Source organism: Trachinotus anak, unplaced genomic scaffold (assembly GCF_046630095.1).
Source record: "Trachinotus anak isolate AG129_WGS33_773 ecotype Australia unplaced genomic scaffold, CSIRO_AGI_Tana_v1 ptg000011l, whole genome shotgun sequence".
NCBI lineage: Eukaryota > Metazoa > Chordata > Actinopteri > Carangiformes > Carangidae > Trachinotus > Trachinotus anak.
Window position 1 is genome coordinate 25,697,985 of NW_027273862.1, and position 18,279 is coordinate 25,716,263.

An 18,279-nucleotide genomic window follows, 5' to 3' on the forward strand; every position below is an offset into this window, starting at 1 on the left:
ACTGTAATGAGCATTTTTCACATTCTTGTGATTATTATTATTTTTTTTTTACATCAATGGTTAGGCCAATGTTTCAATCAAAGAAATACTCACCAGCTCAACTGCTGATTAAAATCATTAGCTGCAGCCCTAATGGACACTTTGTTTATGAACGACATAAAAATTAAAAGCCTGCAATTGGCTGGTGTCAACCTTATACAGTTCATGTATAGAGGCAGCACATTTAGAAGCATCTTTCATTGATCAAATAAGAATTTTATAAACCATACAAATAACAAGGTCTGTAGTGCAGACCACAGCATGTCTGGAAGCACTGCTGGATTTGTAATTTGCAAGGCCAAAAAGGTCAGGCTGTGAAAATTATGTGATGAATAATTGTTCTTTTATTAAATACAAATTTTGTTCTGACCTCTTGTGTGTCAGTGCCTCCGTAACAACCTCTTCTGGTTGCGTCCAACATGTAATTAATAATCAGGAGGTGTAAATCTTGATTTCTTTGAACTGTGCAACCTTTTCCTTTGTTGATTACAAACATGCTCACTCATTTCTTTCCCACAAATAACCATTTATTCTTCACACATTTACTGAAAATTACAGTTTATTGAAAGGACACAGAAAGGTCAGATAACACAGATACATGTAGCTAGGAGTTACTACTCAGTGCATGGCACATTCTCAGGGAGACGACCCATTGTGAGTCTTTGGCTCTTTGCCTCTGAAGTGTTAAAGGCAGAAAGAGTGCTGAAATATTAAATGTTGAACAGTTGGCCAGCCAACTTGAGCCTCTATATTTCAAAATGTGGAGGAGTAAATTAACCTTGCTACAATGAGTGACAAACAATATTCTAAGTTGGGTAGTAGTAGTGGTAGTAGTAGTAGTAGTAGTAGTAGTAGTAGTAATAGTAGTAGTAATAGTAGTAGTAGTAGGAGTATTTTTATTTGTCAATTGATTTATACTTATCACAGGATACAGTGTCAGACCTCACCAGTGCAAAGGGATTTTTCTAGAAAGATCACACGATTAGAAAGCAGTGTCCTCACTCAGAATAAAACTCAGATAAGTAAACAACAAATGAACAATCATGAAACAAGTTACCAGTGCCATTGCTACCTTTTAAAAAGAATTTCTAGAATGCATGCCATTTTACTATGGAGGATTTCAGATGACAGTTTGAAATTGACAATTCCAGTGTCTCAGCTTTTGCAAACAATGCTGATATGCGTGTGTGTAGCTGTATGTGTGTCTATGTGTTTAAAAATGTGTGTCTGTGTGTGTGTCTGTGTGTGAGAGCGCACATGTTTTTTGTGAGAGTGCGCAAGTGTGTGCTCTTAGAAAGATCCTTCAGGCAATGCAGGAGCTTTGCATTTTGGATGATATGCCGTCCGCTCAGTTGTATTTATGTGGCTTTGTCTTTTTGCTGCTGCCTCCCTCTGCCTCCTCGCTGTCGTCTGAGAGCTTTGTGTTGAATTTTCCAGTCTGCGCCTGGCTCCTTTGCTGTTAGGTTCAGAAGATAAAGATTTATAATGAGCAAGACTGACACCATAATATTCCACAGTAGACATGTGGTGGTCTGTAATCTGAGCAGGAAATGCTCCTAAATATCTGTCGGATACAAAGGAAGTAGAAAAAGATATTGTTGTTATCCCTGCTTTATATTAAGGTCCTTGTAATAAGCATCAGTTAATAAGAAATAAGGCAATTAAAAGATGATTGTTACATTGTCATGTGGTAATAAGACAGAATAAGTGTTAATAATAGTATTATAAGAAATTCATAATCACCCACACAGTTAATAAACTGCTTAAGAACATTAATAAAAACCTAGAGTACTTTTTATAATTGTTTAAAATAGCATTAAAAACACATTTGAGTTTAACAAAGTTACCTATTATGTCACTGATGTCATCCAGTGACATAATAATTGTTAAGCATTTATTAATGGTTAACAGTGTTTTTTTTGCAGCTCCTCGAAATTGTTCAATGATAAAATTAAAAAAAAAAAAAAAAACTTAAATACAACGTTTAAGCAGTGAGGCACACACTCACACACACACACATCTGGGATGGGGTTAGCATCTTTTATTTTTCGGCAGCAATACAAAAGGAAAAACTACTTGTGTCACGCATGTTATGAGCATGAGTATATAATAAAATGACAGTAATACAATTTATTCAAAAATGGTAAACACAGCCTTATTAGTCTGTAATTATGTACTAGGTTTTGAAATTCTAACTTTGAAAGATGTAAGTGTGGATTACTACACTAACAAGTCCAGTTGGTTTTCAATTCAGCTATTGAGAAAATTAGTTATACTTAAGAGTAAATGCTATTAACCACCAGGTAAGATGGAAAAGCTGCAGTTCTCTGGGTTTTGAAGACAAACAATGACAGCAGTCTGTTTACAGTTCAGTGGCACATTCAAACACAGTGCAGTTTAAACGAGTGTGTGTGTGTTTGGGGGATGTGTGTTACTGTTATCCTGCTGTTTTCACAAATTCTCTCTAACATTTGAAATACAAACTCATTGGGCTGACATGTATTTCATTAATGGGACGCAACCGTCTCTGGCATTTTGAATAATTGAAGTCATTTTTGGCAATGACATGTTTAAGCACTGAGCACAGGCTCTAGAAAGCAACTCCCCAAGCAGAGCATCTGTTTTGTGTTTACCAATGTCACTTTGTCCATGCCTTAAGGCTTGCTGGCTGGTTGCAAATTACTGAGTTACACATTGCTCTGCATGGCAGTGGCTTATAGTACTATCATCTGACCTAAAGCAAAACAAATGAAAAGAGGCAACATGCACCTCCAGATTTATCCCGTCACTCTGAGGAGATCATGACAGTAAACCCTGAATCTGAACGTATAATTTGGCAGTCAGGTAATTATTACACACACAGTACATCTTTAACTTGGGTATGTACTGCATGTGATTGAGACTTAGTACTCAATGGCTTCACTTCCATCTGCAGACAAACTTCATCTCTCACTTTAATGCACTCCTGTGGCTTCTTGCCAAGCACAGTTGCTGCCCCCTTTCATCTGGGTTTGGGATTTTCCTTCTCTGTGTGTCTATCGTATTTATCACTAGCAAAGACCCTTGAAGACATCCAGAAGTTATTGTGCAGGGACGGGTTTCTGAAAAATCCTTGTCAGTATCAGCACAACCAATGTCTGCAGTCTGATCTAAAACAAATGCAAAATATTTCTGACCAAGCAGCAACTTGTGTGTTGTCAGTACTGCTATATACATGCAATTCTGACTTTATTTAGGTCCATGTCATCACCACAGCGGACGGTTTGCTGTGCTCTTTTACCCTATAGATAAAAAATTGGTGAGACGGAAGGAACCCTCTTCCCTGTCCTATTTTACTGTGGGAGTCAGTGGTGATGTGGGTACATGCCAACTAACTAATTAACTGACTGTACTGCAGCAGGCGGATGATGTGCTCCTAAAACAAATGTCATCCATATGAAACATTTTGTTTTTTTTCCTTTTTAATAATTGATGCTTTTACTGCGCATCTGACTCATCTGTGCATCTGTTGATTTTTTTTTTCAGCTTTTTCTTCAGATTCTCACTGTTTGTGATTTTTATATTCCAGCTGGTGCTGGTGTGCTTCCACTTGCACCTTTTTAATGAATGCAGGAATGTCAGAAACAGTACTGATGCCACTGTGCTTCAGAGACATGCTGTTGTTTGTGAATGTCAGGGTTTGCTGAAGTTCAATTTTTGACTTCAGATAAAAACAGAGAAAAACTTTTGTCTCTCAAAGAATCATAATGATGGACTCAAACACATTCGAATAAATGTTATACAGGTTAGATTGCATACTGTGGCTTTAAAACTTCCATAGTATATTTACCAAGCTGGAACAATGTTGTTTTTCTCCATGTTGTTGACATTACAGTTAATCTGTCTGAAAACTCCTCTGTGGGTGTGTGGTGCTGGTCTATCAGGCTGCCGATGTTCAGGGCACGTCAATGAGAGGCTCTTTGTCTGATCAGTCTGCCACAGGAGACTGAGTGAATAGACAAGTGCTTATTGTACAATACATCTCTAGAAAGTGCAGATGTTGCTTTGTTTTGCCTTAAACCTTTCTTTTTGTTGTACAAAACCACAGCAGGTGCACGGCCACAAGAATAGCCTTTTCTTCCAAAACATTCGAGCACGGGGGGTGCCACTCAGGTCCTCGGTCTCACTAATCGAACATGAGAACATATAATGAAGGTAGAGTAGTGACAGGAACGGAGGCCACTTTAATGCAGATTGATCCACAGAGACCAGAATGCAAATCATTACTAATCAAATTGTTTACTACACCATGAATGGCAAGTGCTGTGGGTGAGGGACACCAGCAGGCAGCCGGAAAACAGAATCGATTGTTGATTCATTGCTGCAACACAATGTGAAAATTTCCCAATTAATGAGATAAAAACAAAATAATAATAACACTGAAAACAGCCCAACTGAGATGTTACAATTCATCTCTTCCTGTTTGCTAACTTTGTTTAATGCTCTTAAATAGAAATTGAAAAAAAAAAAAAATAATAATAATCATCTTTCAGGTTTAAAGCAAAACACCACTACTGTTAAAGTGTATAGATTTTTTTCTATTGTTGTATTTTTTTTCCAGTCTTGCATCTTGTGTTGATAGAGAACAGCGCAAATGCCTCTGGGAAATGCTTTTGACTTCAATAATATTTAAGGAATTATGTAGAATGATTTCACTACATTAATTCTTAAACAGAACACCATTATTTTGTTCTGCTTTGAATCAGTGACACAGTCCACTGTTGTATTACATAAAAAAAGCTATTGTCAGACTCTCACTGAATATCTGGCACAAAACACATCAGCCAAAGTCAAATCTGCCCATTTGTTGGGATCTCTTCTGAAATATTCTCGTATTCTTGTGCAAATAGTCTGTGTGTCTAAAAATGGATCGCTGCCACTTGGAATGCAAGACAGTTGCTCAGTTACACAGTATTGCACAGCATTGAAATGAGATGCATTGTTTTGCTGTGCCATCTGCCACTGCCAAACAGGTGTGACTCAATTCAATAATATGATGAGGGAGGCAGTTATGCATAGGCTTTGGCAGGGCATTGAATATTGCATACTATAGGTGATGCTGGCAACTGAATATTAGATTTTAGCAGATTGGTTGCTTTCCTTCAGGAATGTGATGCATGCATTGTGTCTTTTCATCACAACGTATAACTTGCTGTGCTTTTTTTCACTTCTTTGTGTCATCCTTTTTTGCAGAGATACATTACATTTGTTTGGTTATTAGTTGTCAGACACTGTGTCGTTACACCTTGTCAGTTACTGTACATCAACATCATGGCTGCAACAGCCTGAAAATTGCTATAACCTACTATACAGGAGCTGCTTGGAATATGAGGTGGATGAAATTCTATATTTTTTCCATTTTTCCACAAATCACATGAAAAAGCAAGTTTTCATATAAAAGACTTAAATCACATAAGCATGGGCAGAGTAGTTTAATTTGAGTCCTGGATAAATGTCAGCGTCGTCTTCATGTGAATACTCGTTAGTGCACCAATTTAATCCGCAGCAGAAAATAGTCCCCACCAAAAGCACTATTTACCCCTGTGTGTGTAATGTTTGTGCTCATCTGATTTAAAAAAAAATCATCGTGCCTTTTTAAAAAAAAATGAAACCACATATATTTGACCTAAAGATTTACAGCTTCAGTATAAACAAATGGGCTTGTCTCACAGAAAGGGTAGAACAATTTCATTGGATTTGTTGACTGGTGTTCTGTGGTTTTCTTCTCTTTTACGACTGTTCCCCCAATTAACTGACTGATAATTTCTTGTGGGGCCAAAGAAGAAATATAATAATCCACTGGAGTGATGAGTGAAATGTTGAAATATTATTATTTCCATATAAACTAAAGTGATGCTCACCTGCTGTAGCTCTGGCAGCTTTTTACTTTCCGGAGCTGTTTCCTCCGTCTTATTCTGGAAGCAGTCGCCTCCAGCCTATAGGAGTGAAGGGAAAGAGTCTCAGTGCAGTGAAGAGAAAACACGCTGAGAAGTCCTGCCAACCTCCCAGCAGTGTGTATTCAAAGGCAACACGAGCTGAGTAGAGCCATATCAGTGACATTAATATGCCCTTTTGAATTTCACATAAAAGTTACAACGCATTTCATTGGCTACTTTTACAACCATAGAAGCATCCAATTAACTTTCTCATTTGTTTTACGACAGTAATCAAGAGCAAAATTGATAATCGCAAGATTGATAATTGCTCGAGTAATTGACTAAGAAGAAACCTCTAACATTTGTTGCTTCTCATGAAGATCTGCTGCTTTTCTCAGTTTTTTGCAGTACCATATTAAACTGAATAGCCCTGAGATTTGAGCTGCTGGTCAGAAAAAAACAAGCAATTTCAAGACATCACCTTGAGTTCTCAGAAGTTGGGCATTTTTCAGCATTTGGGCTACAAACAACGTCAATCATTTCCCTGCTGTGGTGAATCTGAAGCCATTTTGAGGCCATGGCAATAATTTTGCTTTCATGTAACACTATTTCACTACAACATCCATGAATTACTCCTCTCTATTATTTTTATTATTAGGGCATTTGTGAGTATCTGAACACGTCTAATTACAGGAGGGACGACTGACAAATGATAATGCATTTTATGTAAAATACACATTTCAAACTGTTAAGTCTGACCTTTGTCTAGGAAAGAGAAAATCATTTGTTACAGTGCAGTGAATGTATCACATTTCATTTTTAAACTGAAGCATAAACTGCAAGCTGTACACACTCATACAAACTGTCTCTCCTCATTTCCTCCCCGCCTACAGGGAGAGGAGGACAGGGGGAGATGTGGTGGTGTTCACGAGCAAACACAATATCTGAGTCTCTGTTTCAAATATGTCTCCTCTTATCTGTATCAGAATGTTTCTCCTCTTGCTGCAGGATTCTTACAACCCTGCCAAAATTATATAATCAATTATGGGACACCAGAGAACATTGTTTTTGGCACGATTTCATTAAGGACAATCTCTTTGACACAGTTTCCACAGAGGCTAATTTCCTCTTTGGGTGGCATCCCTCTGTACTCCCCAGTCTCCTGTGGTCTATCCATTTATATCTGTAATAGTTCTTGATAGTCACTTGTCAAAAATCCTTATGGAGCATGTTTGCTTCCCCAGCTTTTGTCAAATCTTCTTGGTTTTGACAAGGTTGGAGATGCTCATTCTCCTCAATAACTGACAGCTCACAGTTGCCTGGATCTCAGAGAAGTAAGTCTGTTACTATAAGGTACCAAAGTCCTTCACAAGAAATCTGAAGAGGAGAGGTCAGTGACTCCCTCTTGCTTTCCTCCCTCAATAACGGCCTTCAAAGTGTCAGCGAGGCACTCAACCCCCTCAGATGTTGCGTAGAAGCTCCTCAGTGAAGGGCCATGTTTGCACCGGGCAGGTGCAGCTGTGATTGAAAGGCTCCTCGAAGTGAGTGTGAATATGCAAATTGTATCTTCACTTCAACTACACTGTTCCATGCAGTTGCAGTTTAAATGCATTGCTGGAATTATTGTTAGTGAGCTTTAAGGCAGCAACAAACAATTCTGGATCTGTTTTTGTTTTTTATTTCTCTGTGCTGGTGACAGCTGTGGCCAGAGGCATCAAGTTTTCAGGTCATTTGTCCGTCCATCCATCCCTTTCTCATGAACACAATAGATCAGGTACGCCTTGAGGGAATTTCTTCAAATTTGGCACAAACATTCACTTGGACTCAAGGATGAACTGATTAGATTTTGATGGTCACAGATCAAAGGTCAAGGTCACTATGACCACTCCAGCCTCCATGTGCTGTCTAGAAGAAGGCATATTTTTCTACATTTTAGCTTCCATGAAAATGAAATGTGCTTTGGTGACATGACATTGATATCTGCCACTTTTTATACCTTGTTACCAGGATGTTATTAAGTCATCTGTTCCTTAATATTTTTGATTAACCAATTAATCATATAGTCTATAAAACATTGGAAAACAGCAAAACATCTCCAATTACTATTACTGAGTTGCAAACTTGATATGTTCACATTATTTTTATGTCCAAAACCCAAAGATGTTTCATTTGCTGTGATAGAATAAGAAAGCAGCAAACCTTTGCATTATGAGAAAAGGGAGCTGTGAACATTAACTTTCCTTCCTTGAGAAAATGACTTGTATATCAACTAATCTATTATTTAACTCATCGTTTCAGCCCTACTTGCTGTAATCTGTTAGTGTTTGATATGTCTTTTTCAGAGTTCGTCTTCAGATTACTTCTTTAGTCTGACGCTCTAAACCTCAAAAATATATTAAAAAGAATTTTTTTTTTTGAGAAAAGCAACAAGTCCTCACATTTGAAAAGCTTGAAATAGCAAATGTTTAGCATTTTTGCTTGATAAATGACTTGATTATCAAACTTTATGTGGACTGATTTACTGTCGATCGATAAATAGACCAGTTGTTTTAGCACTGGTGAGATTATGTGCAATAATAACTGTGCTAGATAAAAACTATTCAGGAAAAGGAAAGGATAGGAAAAACTGTGTCATCAAGCTGAAACTTGTTGCAGTTCTTGGATAAAGTTTGCCAGTTAATGAACCTCCTGAAGACACTTGGAGTAGTGGTGGCTTGTTTGATTTCTGATGAGGGACCTGAGCATGAATTCAGTGAACAGAAGAAGCTCATGGATACGAGCCCTCAGGTCACATAGGCCATTACAGTTTAATTACTCTAAAGGCTCACCTTTTCCATCTGGCACTCTTTAACTCCGCCACTCTCTCTCCTCATTACACCAGTGTTCATGGGTGATTTACTGGCTGTGACAATTCTCTGAACTCGGGAGATATCCTGTTGGAAAAAAGAGAACATTTCAAATTGGGGTTAAAAATAAAATGCGTAAATGGCTTGTTGATGCAGCAGTGGCCCTGAGGTTGTTGAAAAGTAAACAGTTCTGACTCAAAGGTTCATGACTGTTTAATTTATGTTACATTTAAACTAATTCAGCTTATTTATCTGTAGTAAATAAATTATGGTTGGAATGACTATTTCATAACAGGCAGCAGGACGGGCAAAAGAAATGTAGTGCTACAAACTAAAAAGAGAATTATTGAAATACTAAGGCTTGGAGGTGAGCCTGGTAATATTCAAGATCAAAACCATCCTTAATATGAATATTTCTGCACAAATAGTCTCAATTTGAACTATTGCAGGTCAAAGCAAGACCCCACATCCACACCACCACACCAGCTGTTTCCAAACTCTGGTGTACAAAGTAGGCTTAGAATAAGTAAAACGGGTCTCATCTAATACTAACAAATACTGTGATTATCCATTTATGCTCTGTCAGTTGTAATGAAACCAAAATCTACAGTTGTTACAGATAGTAGAAGCTCTATGAGGTTGCTCCTTCACACAAGCAGTTCTTCAAGCTAAACAATAAAATGCTCACAAAGACAATGCTGATGTTAAGCAGGTATAATGTTCACCATGTTCACCATCTTAGATTGCCCTGCTAACAAGCTAACATTTGCTTGTAGCACTAAACACAAAGAACAACTGAGCCTGATGGGGCTGTCATTAGTTTTGCAGGTATTTGGTCTAAAACAAAATAATGGACAAATTGCAGTTTTCTCCTTAATGGAGGTTCTACCAAAGTGATTATAATTCATTCTAAAAAAATAGCAATTGATCCATTAGTTGTTGACTCAGACCAACATTGCCATCTATAGAGCCACACTGGCAGCAGACGTATAAATATATTTCCTTCATGTAAACTGTACATGACGCGACTCCAAAGTCAGATAATGAAGTTGTTCTGTCACGTGCGTTGTTCCATGTGAGGAGACAGTGATACTGGTGATATATGGGGTATTAACCTTTCCAATATGGTTGAAAGTTAAAATACCAGGTTTTCTTTTAGTTGCCACTGAGGGAATATACCAGAACATTCCCAGTTGTTACATGAGTAGTTAGCTTGCTATTAAAAGCAAAATAGCAACTAGATCCCCATCATCTTTGTTTAGTGTTGTTCTCGTCTGATTTTGTCATGAAAGACAATGGAAATGTACAGGTGAGTGCCAACTGACTAGGAGGTACAGATGCTGGACCTTCAAACCAACATGCAACTGATGTCTGTATAAATGTGCACAGATCTGCTCTGAGTCAAAAGTAATTCGAGCAGGTGTCTTTGGGATTTTCTGCTGCGATAGCACCACATGATGGACAATGATGTTTCAGTGAAGCGACCCACTGCAAAAACAGTAAAAAGCACTGTCAGGATAGTGGGAGTAAAACAAGATGGACAGTCTGAGATGAAAAGGTTCTCTCTGGAGGTAGAAGAGCAATCTATATCACTACCACCTGAAATGATGTCCGTATGAAAAAACATGAGTCTGGCAAGGTTGATGTACTTAGAACCAGTGGTGTAAGAAATACCCTATGCTAGAGCCCAAAACGTAGTAAATAAAAACTATAGATTTTAGCCCTGTTGCACAGCAGGCTTTGGTCAACTTTTTTCCATCAAATAGAAGACACCATTCGAATACTGATGAGTAATAATACAGCTGTAGTCAACTTAACTAGACACCACCATTCCTCTCAGCTTGTGTCTTCAAACAGCCATGAGTAATAAAAAGATTCATGTTTCTCATTCTCTCAATAAACTCCTAATGTGGTTTAAAATCAGATTCATAGCCTGCATAATATTTCTCAACATTTCTGCGTCATTTCTCTGCACTTGCTGGCAGAAAGATATAATCTCGTTGGAATATGTTTATTTCAAACTGTGACTTCATTGGAAATGGCCGTGGTAAAAGGGGTCATGGCTGTAATGAAACTTTTATAATATAATTATTATATTATAAATGTAGACAGTAGCAGAGCAAACCAGTTCCAGTTGCTGTGCTGTCATCTTATAGTTGAGGCTATTTTTGCAAATCTTGTCATGTGGTGAATAGGCATCATTGCCAGCTGCACTGCATTAGCTCCCCCACTTACAAACACATAGGGACACGTACCAGCTGGCCCTCTTGACAGATGTTGGTCTGTAATTTTTATTTCCAAATGTATGATAGAAATGTTTGAGAATTTGGCATCAACAGATCTCGGGTGCAAAAAAGTTGGTGGATATTCTTTGCCTCCCTGACAGTTCTCTAAATCAGCCTTCTCTAAGCTGGACTGAATGTGGTACAGAAAGTTTTCTGCTAATTCCCTTCTGCTTGACCCTCTTAAATAGGAAATGTTGACATTATGTACAGCAAGTTCAAGCTTTCACCCACAATAAGGTGCAAACTACTCAGTACTCCAGGGACAGGCCATAGTAAAGTCTGCTACTTGTACTTGGAACAATCTGTACAAACTAACTGCACTGCTGATCTATAGATCTGTGACTCATGTTGGGGTTGAGACAATAATTCAACAACAGAAATGCCAACCTGTCAGTTGACATGTAATCTGATGTATCTCAACATTTTCAAGCAGTTCAGAAAATGTACGGACAATTACTTCTTTTTTTTTTTTTTTTTAGATTTTCATATGATAGATTTTTATCATGGACATTTTTTATGTAACTAACCATCTATTATTTGGACAGTCTGTTTTAACAGTTTCCAGACACAATATTGTGGAAATACTTTAAGTCCTGTATTCAAATTCCTACTCTTGTATTAGTACAAATACATCAAATGTATACTGAAGAGGTTACTTGAGTTACAAATATTACAAAAGTAATAGAGGCAATGATGCTTGGATTAGATACTGTATTTCTTGCTGTCTACCACATATTGTTCAGTAAGAACCAAGCAGTACACAAATAACTGATTTTTCTTCCAGCAGTTTTCTCCACAGGTAACTCTGTCTGCTGCAGCCAGGCCTATGCACAAGGCTAGACTGTAGTACCTTCCTTAACTGGGTCAAAAGTGGTCTCTGGTGTGCATAAAGCAAGATGGTTTCAAGATGAACACAGGCAGTCGAAACCTGTCACTGTCAAACCCCATTCTTACTTTGTCATCTGAAGCAACATCTTTTCAGGCAGGTTCAGTGGAAGTGACTTCACTTGGGGAAGTGACCAAAAGCATGAAATGTTCACTTTTGGGGTGAACATTTCATGCATTATTTCCTAACTTTTGTCAGCATCTGTCAGAATCAGCAGAATTTTACAGTGCAGCAATGGAAACATGCTGTTTTGTCTGCAGAGGGGCAGTGATCCTCCAGCAGAAACTTGATAAAGTGCTTAAACTGAGAAGATTCATCATAATCACGGAATGTTTTGACAGAAAATGTGATATAATCAATATAATAGTGGCTTTCACGTATTTATATATATATATATATATATATATATATAAATACGTGAAAGCCACTATTATATTAGCATGTCTTTTTCTTATCTGAAACCCTGCATGTCTCCTGTAAATGACAGTGTGAAAGTTTACTATCTAAGAATAATTAAATAAAAAAAGAGCTTCATTAGAAATCACTTTTAAAGGGGACTTCTAGGTAACATTTCTCCCATTTGTTGTTTAATGCTAATGTTATTCTACCATCCACAGTCAGCTGATAAATGTCTTGAAGCCAACCACCTACTAGCTCCTCCTCGCGTGGCAGAGATGAATTTCTTGTCGATTTACACAGACAAGGAAACAATCATAAAAGTAAATAGTAAATGCTGAGAGCAGGGCTATGAAATGCTTGATTTCTCCTTCGGCACAGTGCTCAGAGCATCTAAGACATCATCTCCCATTACTTTGATGAAAATTGCATGCTATCGGACCACAAGAATTGTCTCTCTCTCTGAGACTGTTAAATATGAAGCAACTTCCACTCCAATCTTGCTGATCTCTGCATCCTCAGACTAATGAATCTTTCACCAGCAAGAAGAGAGAGTGTGTGTGTGTGTGTGTGTGTGTGTGTGTGTGTGTGTGTGTGTGTGTGTGTGTGTGTGTGTGTGTGTGTGTGTGTGTGTGTGTGTGGTGGTGGTGGGGGGGGGGGGGGGGGGGCGGCAAGGTCTGGAAGTCTTATCTGTGGCGTCAACCAGAGCTTAAGGCCCATTATGTTAACTCAAACTATGAGCGTGAATCTCAAAGTGGTGTCAGTGAGTACTTGAACAAACATCCCTGCACTTAACCACTTTGGATTTAAAAAACACAGAGCAGATTTGAGACTTAGTGTGCTCATGAAACCCAAATGTATGTTTTATCATTTTATCACCATCTGAGTGGATAAAGACTTGCTCCATATATAAAAAGTTTTGGAACATTTTTTCTTTCTTTCTACATAGGCAGTTGTGCTATTATACCCAGCTATGTGCAAAATAATTGCCTTTACATCACCAACAATAATTAGCATGAGATTAGCCATGCATTTTCAGATATATTAGCATGTCTAACTAAATGCTTTCAGCTACAATTCACTTATGCTAATATGTCAAGTTCAAAACTACACAACAGAAACCAAGATAAAGGATGTAATACCACCGCTGAGCTCTTTCATGCTCTTAATGAGCATAATGAGGAACTCCTGCGGTCGTCAAAGAGCTAAGTTCTTGACATTTGCCTCTGTCAGTGGACTGTTAAGCTCTTTTATTCACAGTCATTTTTATTGTGTGTTATTTTTTACTACTTAACTTGAGATAAATTTGGCAGTGATTTAAATGAGATTTGACCCACCTCCCCATGCACAGGCAGAGTGGACAGATGGAGCGCCCCAGTAATCTTTACAGTGAGGGTGCGCTCAGATTTATCAGACAGCCCATCAAAGTGTACAGCGCCTACAGGAAATAATGGAGCTAGCAACTGCTCATAAGTGGAGTGCTGCTATTTGTATGCTAATGAAGTGGGAAGTAATAACTTCATTAGCATAAAAAAATAAAAATAAAAATCAACCCACACCCATCTTGAGTTTACTTGTCTTTTCTTTTGTGAGATGCTTACTTTGCCAATGTGCTTGGATTTATTTGGCTCAAAGTATCGCAAAGAAAATGACAGAGAAGTAAACACTTATAATGGGATCATTCTGTTTTGCTGCAAACACCAACAGAGTTTAAATGTAGACAGGAAGCATCAATTACAGAATTTAGTTTTGATGCCGCAGCAGAGGGACAGTGGTGACACTGGTGGGCATGGTGGTACTGAAGCATGATAAGAAATATATAAAACATAAACAGCATGTCAAATGTCCTCAGCACCCACGAAACAGACACAGAGTAAACTGTGGCTGCTTTGAGGAGAGAAAAGCCTCTTCGAGACAAAACTGCTCCCCAGGATCATGGCAGATGAGGCACAGTGGTGCTGTGGTCGAGTTGATGCTGTCGAAGTGACTGCAGTGACTGATTTTCAGAAATCACAATGAACACAATCTCTGATTGAGGTTGACATGACAGCTTGTTGGAGGGGAAAATAACCAAAGATACTATGAAGTATATTTTCAAGAAACAAAAGTGATGTATATATTCTGCTGTATTTCTGCAGTTCTCTTTTTTAAGTCCACAGAGTATGAGGAGTACTTGTAGATATGTTATTTTGATTCAGACAGTATTGCTGTTTTTAAATAAAGAAAAATGTATTGATTAGGCGAAACCTTGACACCTGACATTAGTTCTAAAATGTCAACTTGCTTCAACTAGCAAAACAAGAGGTGATATCTACAGTGAACGCATAATCCTATTTTTGCAATGAATCCTCTCGGCAGTCGACTTTTTTTTTCTTAAAAGGGATTAAATCCTGAGCTCTTGGTTGAGTCTACTGTGACCTTGACTTTGAGAGGCTCCAAACAAAGACTGTGTCACACTGAATTAATAATTTCATAGAGAACAAATGTAAGTCTAACATACCAAAACTCCCATAATGCCCTAAAGTAATTGGACTTTACTTTCAAAGCTATAGTGCCACAGAATATAAAGACTGACATAAATTACTTCAACTGCTGCTTGATTTAGATATGTTATTATTCTGAACAACCTCTGGAATTGTATTTGCCCAACTGTTATATTTGGTAGTAATTATTTCCTGGGCTATTTCTCTCTTGAGAGTGATACTCAGGGCATCAGACTGACAAATAGCCACTTGAAAAGGAGGTAATAATCGGCTAACACTTAAATTCATATCGCAGACAGTGCATTATGTGCGCTCTGATGTGCGGTGAGGTGAATATTTTGGCACTCAGTTATATTCCATGATGTCACCGAGCTGAGAGTTACAGTGTGAAATGAATTTCAATTTGAAAGTGTTTACATAGAGAGGAGGGGGAAAAAAACATTAGCCCGCTTTATCTTATCTGGAAAGTCGGTGTGAAAATTATACTCCACCATTACAGAGGCAAATCCCAAATCCAACGTGCTTTCCATTTTCTCTTCACAAAACAAACTTATCTCGTTTTCATCCTAAGACATAGTAACTGCAGTCTTCTGACAACCAAATTGACCAGATATTGCCAGACAAACAGGCCTTTTCACAGCAGACTCTTGGACGTGGCAGGGCTGTAATAGGTGCAGCTCTTATTAATAAGATTAATAAGGGCTGCACTCTATTTAGTTCTACCTATTCCAGGGCACTTCTGTTTTGCATGCTGGCTCCTTGACATGGCCCACTGATACACTTAAATGGAACAGAACCATTGTCAATGGTATTAATTATCCCTGAGCTTCTCCTGCTTTAATAAGTCAAAATGTCTGCTGTGAAAAATGCCCATTGGTCATGCTTCTGATAATAGTAAAGGGCAGCAGAAATGCATTTTGCATACAGCGTGCACTTTTAATTCAAAACCACAACTGCTTTGGAAAAAAAAATAGAAATGTCCCAACCTGCAATCAGCCATGATTACCACAGAGACACGTATAGCACAAAATGTGTCGCTCTCCACTATTATTACTTAGGTAAGTTGTTATCAGTTCATCTATAATTGTAACAGTGAAGGATAAAAAAATACAGACTAGTGACAAATTAAAAGAAAAACCTGAGTCCCATCCACAGGGCACAAGGGTCACTTAATGGTTTCATCAGTGTGAAAATGATATGAATCATATGTTATGGCCCTCACAGTCACCAGATATAAACCCAGCTGAACACCTATGGGGGATTTTGGACTGACATGTTAGACAGAGCTCTCCATCACCATCATCAAAACATTAAATGAGGGAATATCTTTTGGAAGAATGGTGTCCATCCCTCCAGTAGAGTTCAGAGAGTTGTAGAATTAATCCCAGGGAGCACTGAGGCCGTTCTGTTGGCTCACAGTGGCCCGACATCTTACTAAGACACCTAATGTTGGTTTTTCCTTTAATTTGTCACCTGTCTGTAGTTTGAAACTTTAAAACTGTTTTACGAGAAAGGTAGTGAAGACCTGAGAGTAATGTAAATTCATTTAGAATGAAAAAACAAATAGCTCCTGTAATAAATCAGTCTAGACTGAACCATTATCAACCAAGTTTTTTTTTATTTTGCTAAATTTAACTTTAAAATTAACATTAAAAAATGTCATTATCTGCATGAAAGAGGTGATGATTTGATTTCTACAATCGATGATTTTGCTTCCACAAACGTGAAACTAAGAAAGTTGGGCTAAAAAAGCTGTGGTTTTGTTCGTAATTGTTCTTATGGTGTAGAAATGTGCAGCCTAATGGTCTGTTGATAAGAAGAAATGATTAGATAATGAAAAAGAGTGCTACCACTTGGTTAAACATGTCTGTGCTTACTAGAGACAGAGGAGAAAGGTATTGCAACCACTAGAAGTGAGAATTAAAGTTTTTTCAAAGTGTCAAAGTATTTTCAAGACCTATTTACTTCAGGGTGAAAAACTTAAACTCTTCACAGCGTATGAATGCTTCTCTTTGACATTTCTGCAGCGCACATATTGATGTCTCAGAGTGAGACATACTGTTAGTTCAAAGACAGCAGGACCTCGTCTACAGCAGATATATGCTAGACTGAGCGTGTCACTCGCCCGATTCATTAAATACAAAAAGGTTAGACTTTTACAACACACAGGCCATCTTTTGGATAAACATTAAATCAGATGGAACAGCATTGAATACTGAATTACCTTGGCGTGCGGCTGCTGAAAGGTGACTCTGGAGCTGTTGATGAGTGATGAGTATCTGAACAAGTGGCTGGGGGAGGTGGGGAATCTGTGACTGCTGCTGGGCTGGTTGTGCAGGACAGCTGAGAAGCAGATGTGAACTGTGTCCTTCAGCGCCTTCAGCTGGGACTCCTGTCCCCAAACAAGATTACACACACACACGACAATTTCTGAATCCTTCCGTTCCTCCCTCCATCCACATGAGAAATTTACTTAGGCGTTAAAGCTTTAAAGTGACTTTAGAGCAGCTGAGAGGCATCGTAAGGCGAGAGAGGGAGCAGAACTCACCAGAGGAATAAAAGAGAGGGAATGTTCAAAAGATCATTTACCTTTAATCAATAATAATAATAATAATAATAATAATAATATGAAGCAGAATGATTGGTTAAATCATTTCTCAACAGCCTCTGATGTCAATACTCCTGAGATGAGCACCAGAACTACTTGTTTTTCCAATCAGTACTTTCCTCCCCCTGCATTTTTAACCCATCTACCCTGACCCCGAGACAGTGTGTCAATAACCACATATAAAAACAACATTATACTTCATAAATACTTCATAAATTGAAGCTGCGGCATTGGTTCAACCTGCTGAAGCGAAACATTTTGAAAATACATCCTCAGTAATGACAATTTTCTCATTACCGAGGATGAGCTAGTTTTTTTTTTTTAACCTTTACACTTAAACCTCCATTCTAATAACTCCACTCTGTGAAACAGGGATTTTAACAGACTAATATTACTTCACATACTTTATTCATTAAATAATTTTGATTTAATCTCCTTATTCAGTGTTTGGCATTGCAGGGTTTAAATGGGTCAGATGAGAAAGACAGGGTTAGCTAAAAGTTAAACTACCAATACAGAAATGTCATGAAAGTATCATAACAACATTTTTTTTTCATTCACCTTATCCAGTGCAGTCTTCTCCAGTTCCTCCTTGGCTATAGTTAACTTGTGCTCCAGGTCCATTAGCTGCTGTCCCTGCAGAAAGACATGACTTTTGAATCAGCTGAATCCTCTTTGTTCTGTGCAAACAAAGCATTTCTCTGTCCCCACCTCATCTCCCCAGCACTATCAATGGCACCAATCCATAGCACAAATGACTGAGGCCCCTCTTTATTATTTTGCCAATCATCACTTTTGTCCTGATTTTTTTAAGGTCTGTG

The 18,279-nt window shown here is 38.1% G+C and overlaps 1 protein-coding gene across 2 annotated transcripts in view; it reads right to left on the reverse strand.

Annotated features, from left to right (window-relative positions):
- Window positions 1-544: 544 nt before the first annotated feature.
- The window catches only part of luzp2 (leucine zipper protein 2), a 136,063-nt gene continuing 118,328 nt past the window's right edge, over window positions 545-18,279 (reverse strand). The window contains exons 8-12 of one of the 2 annotated variants that reach the window (XM_071489349.1): window positions 18,020-18,094; window positions 17,075-17,242; window positions 8,783-8,887; window positions 5,940-6,014; window positions 545-1,495 (exon numbers count right to left, since the gene is read on the reverse strand). In XM_071489349.1, the coding sequence (XP_071345450.1) occupies window positions 1,388-1,495; window positions 5,940-6,014; window positions 8,783-8,887; window positions 17,075-17,242; window positions 18,020-18,094 (531 nt within the window). In that variant the 3' untranslated portion in view covers window positions 545-1,387. The other variant, XM_071489350.1, reaches the window with a different exon arrangement.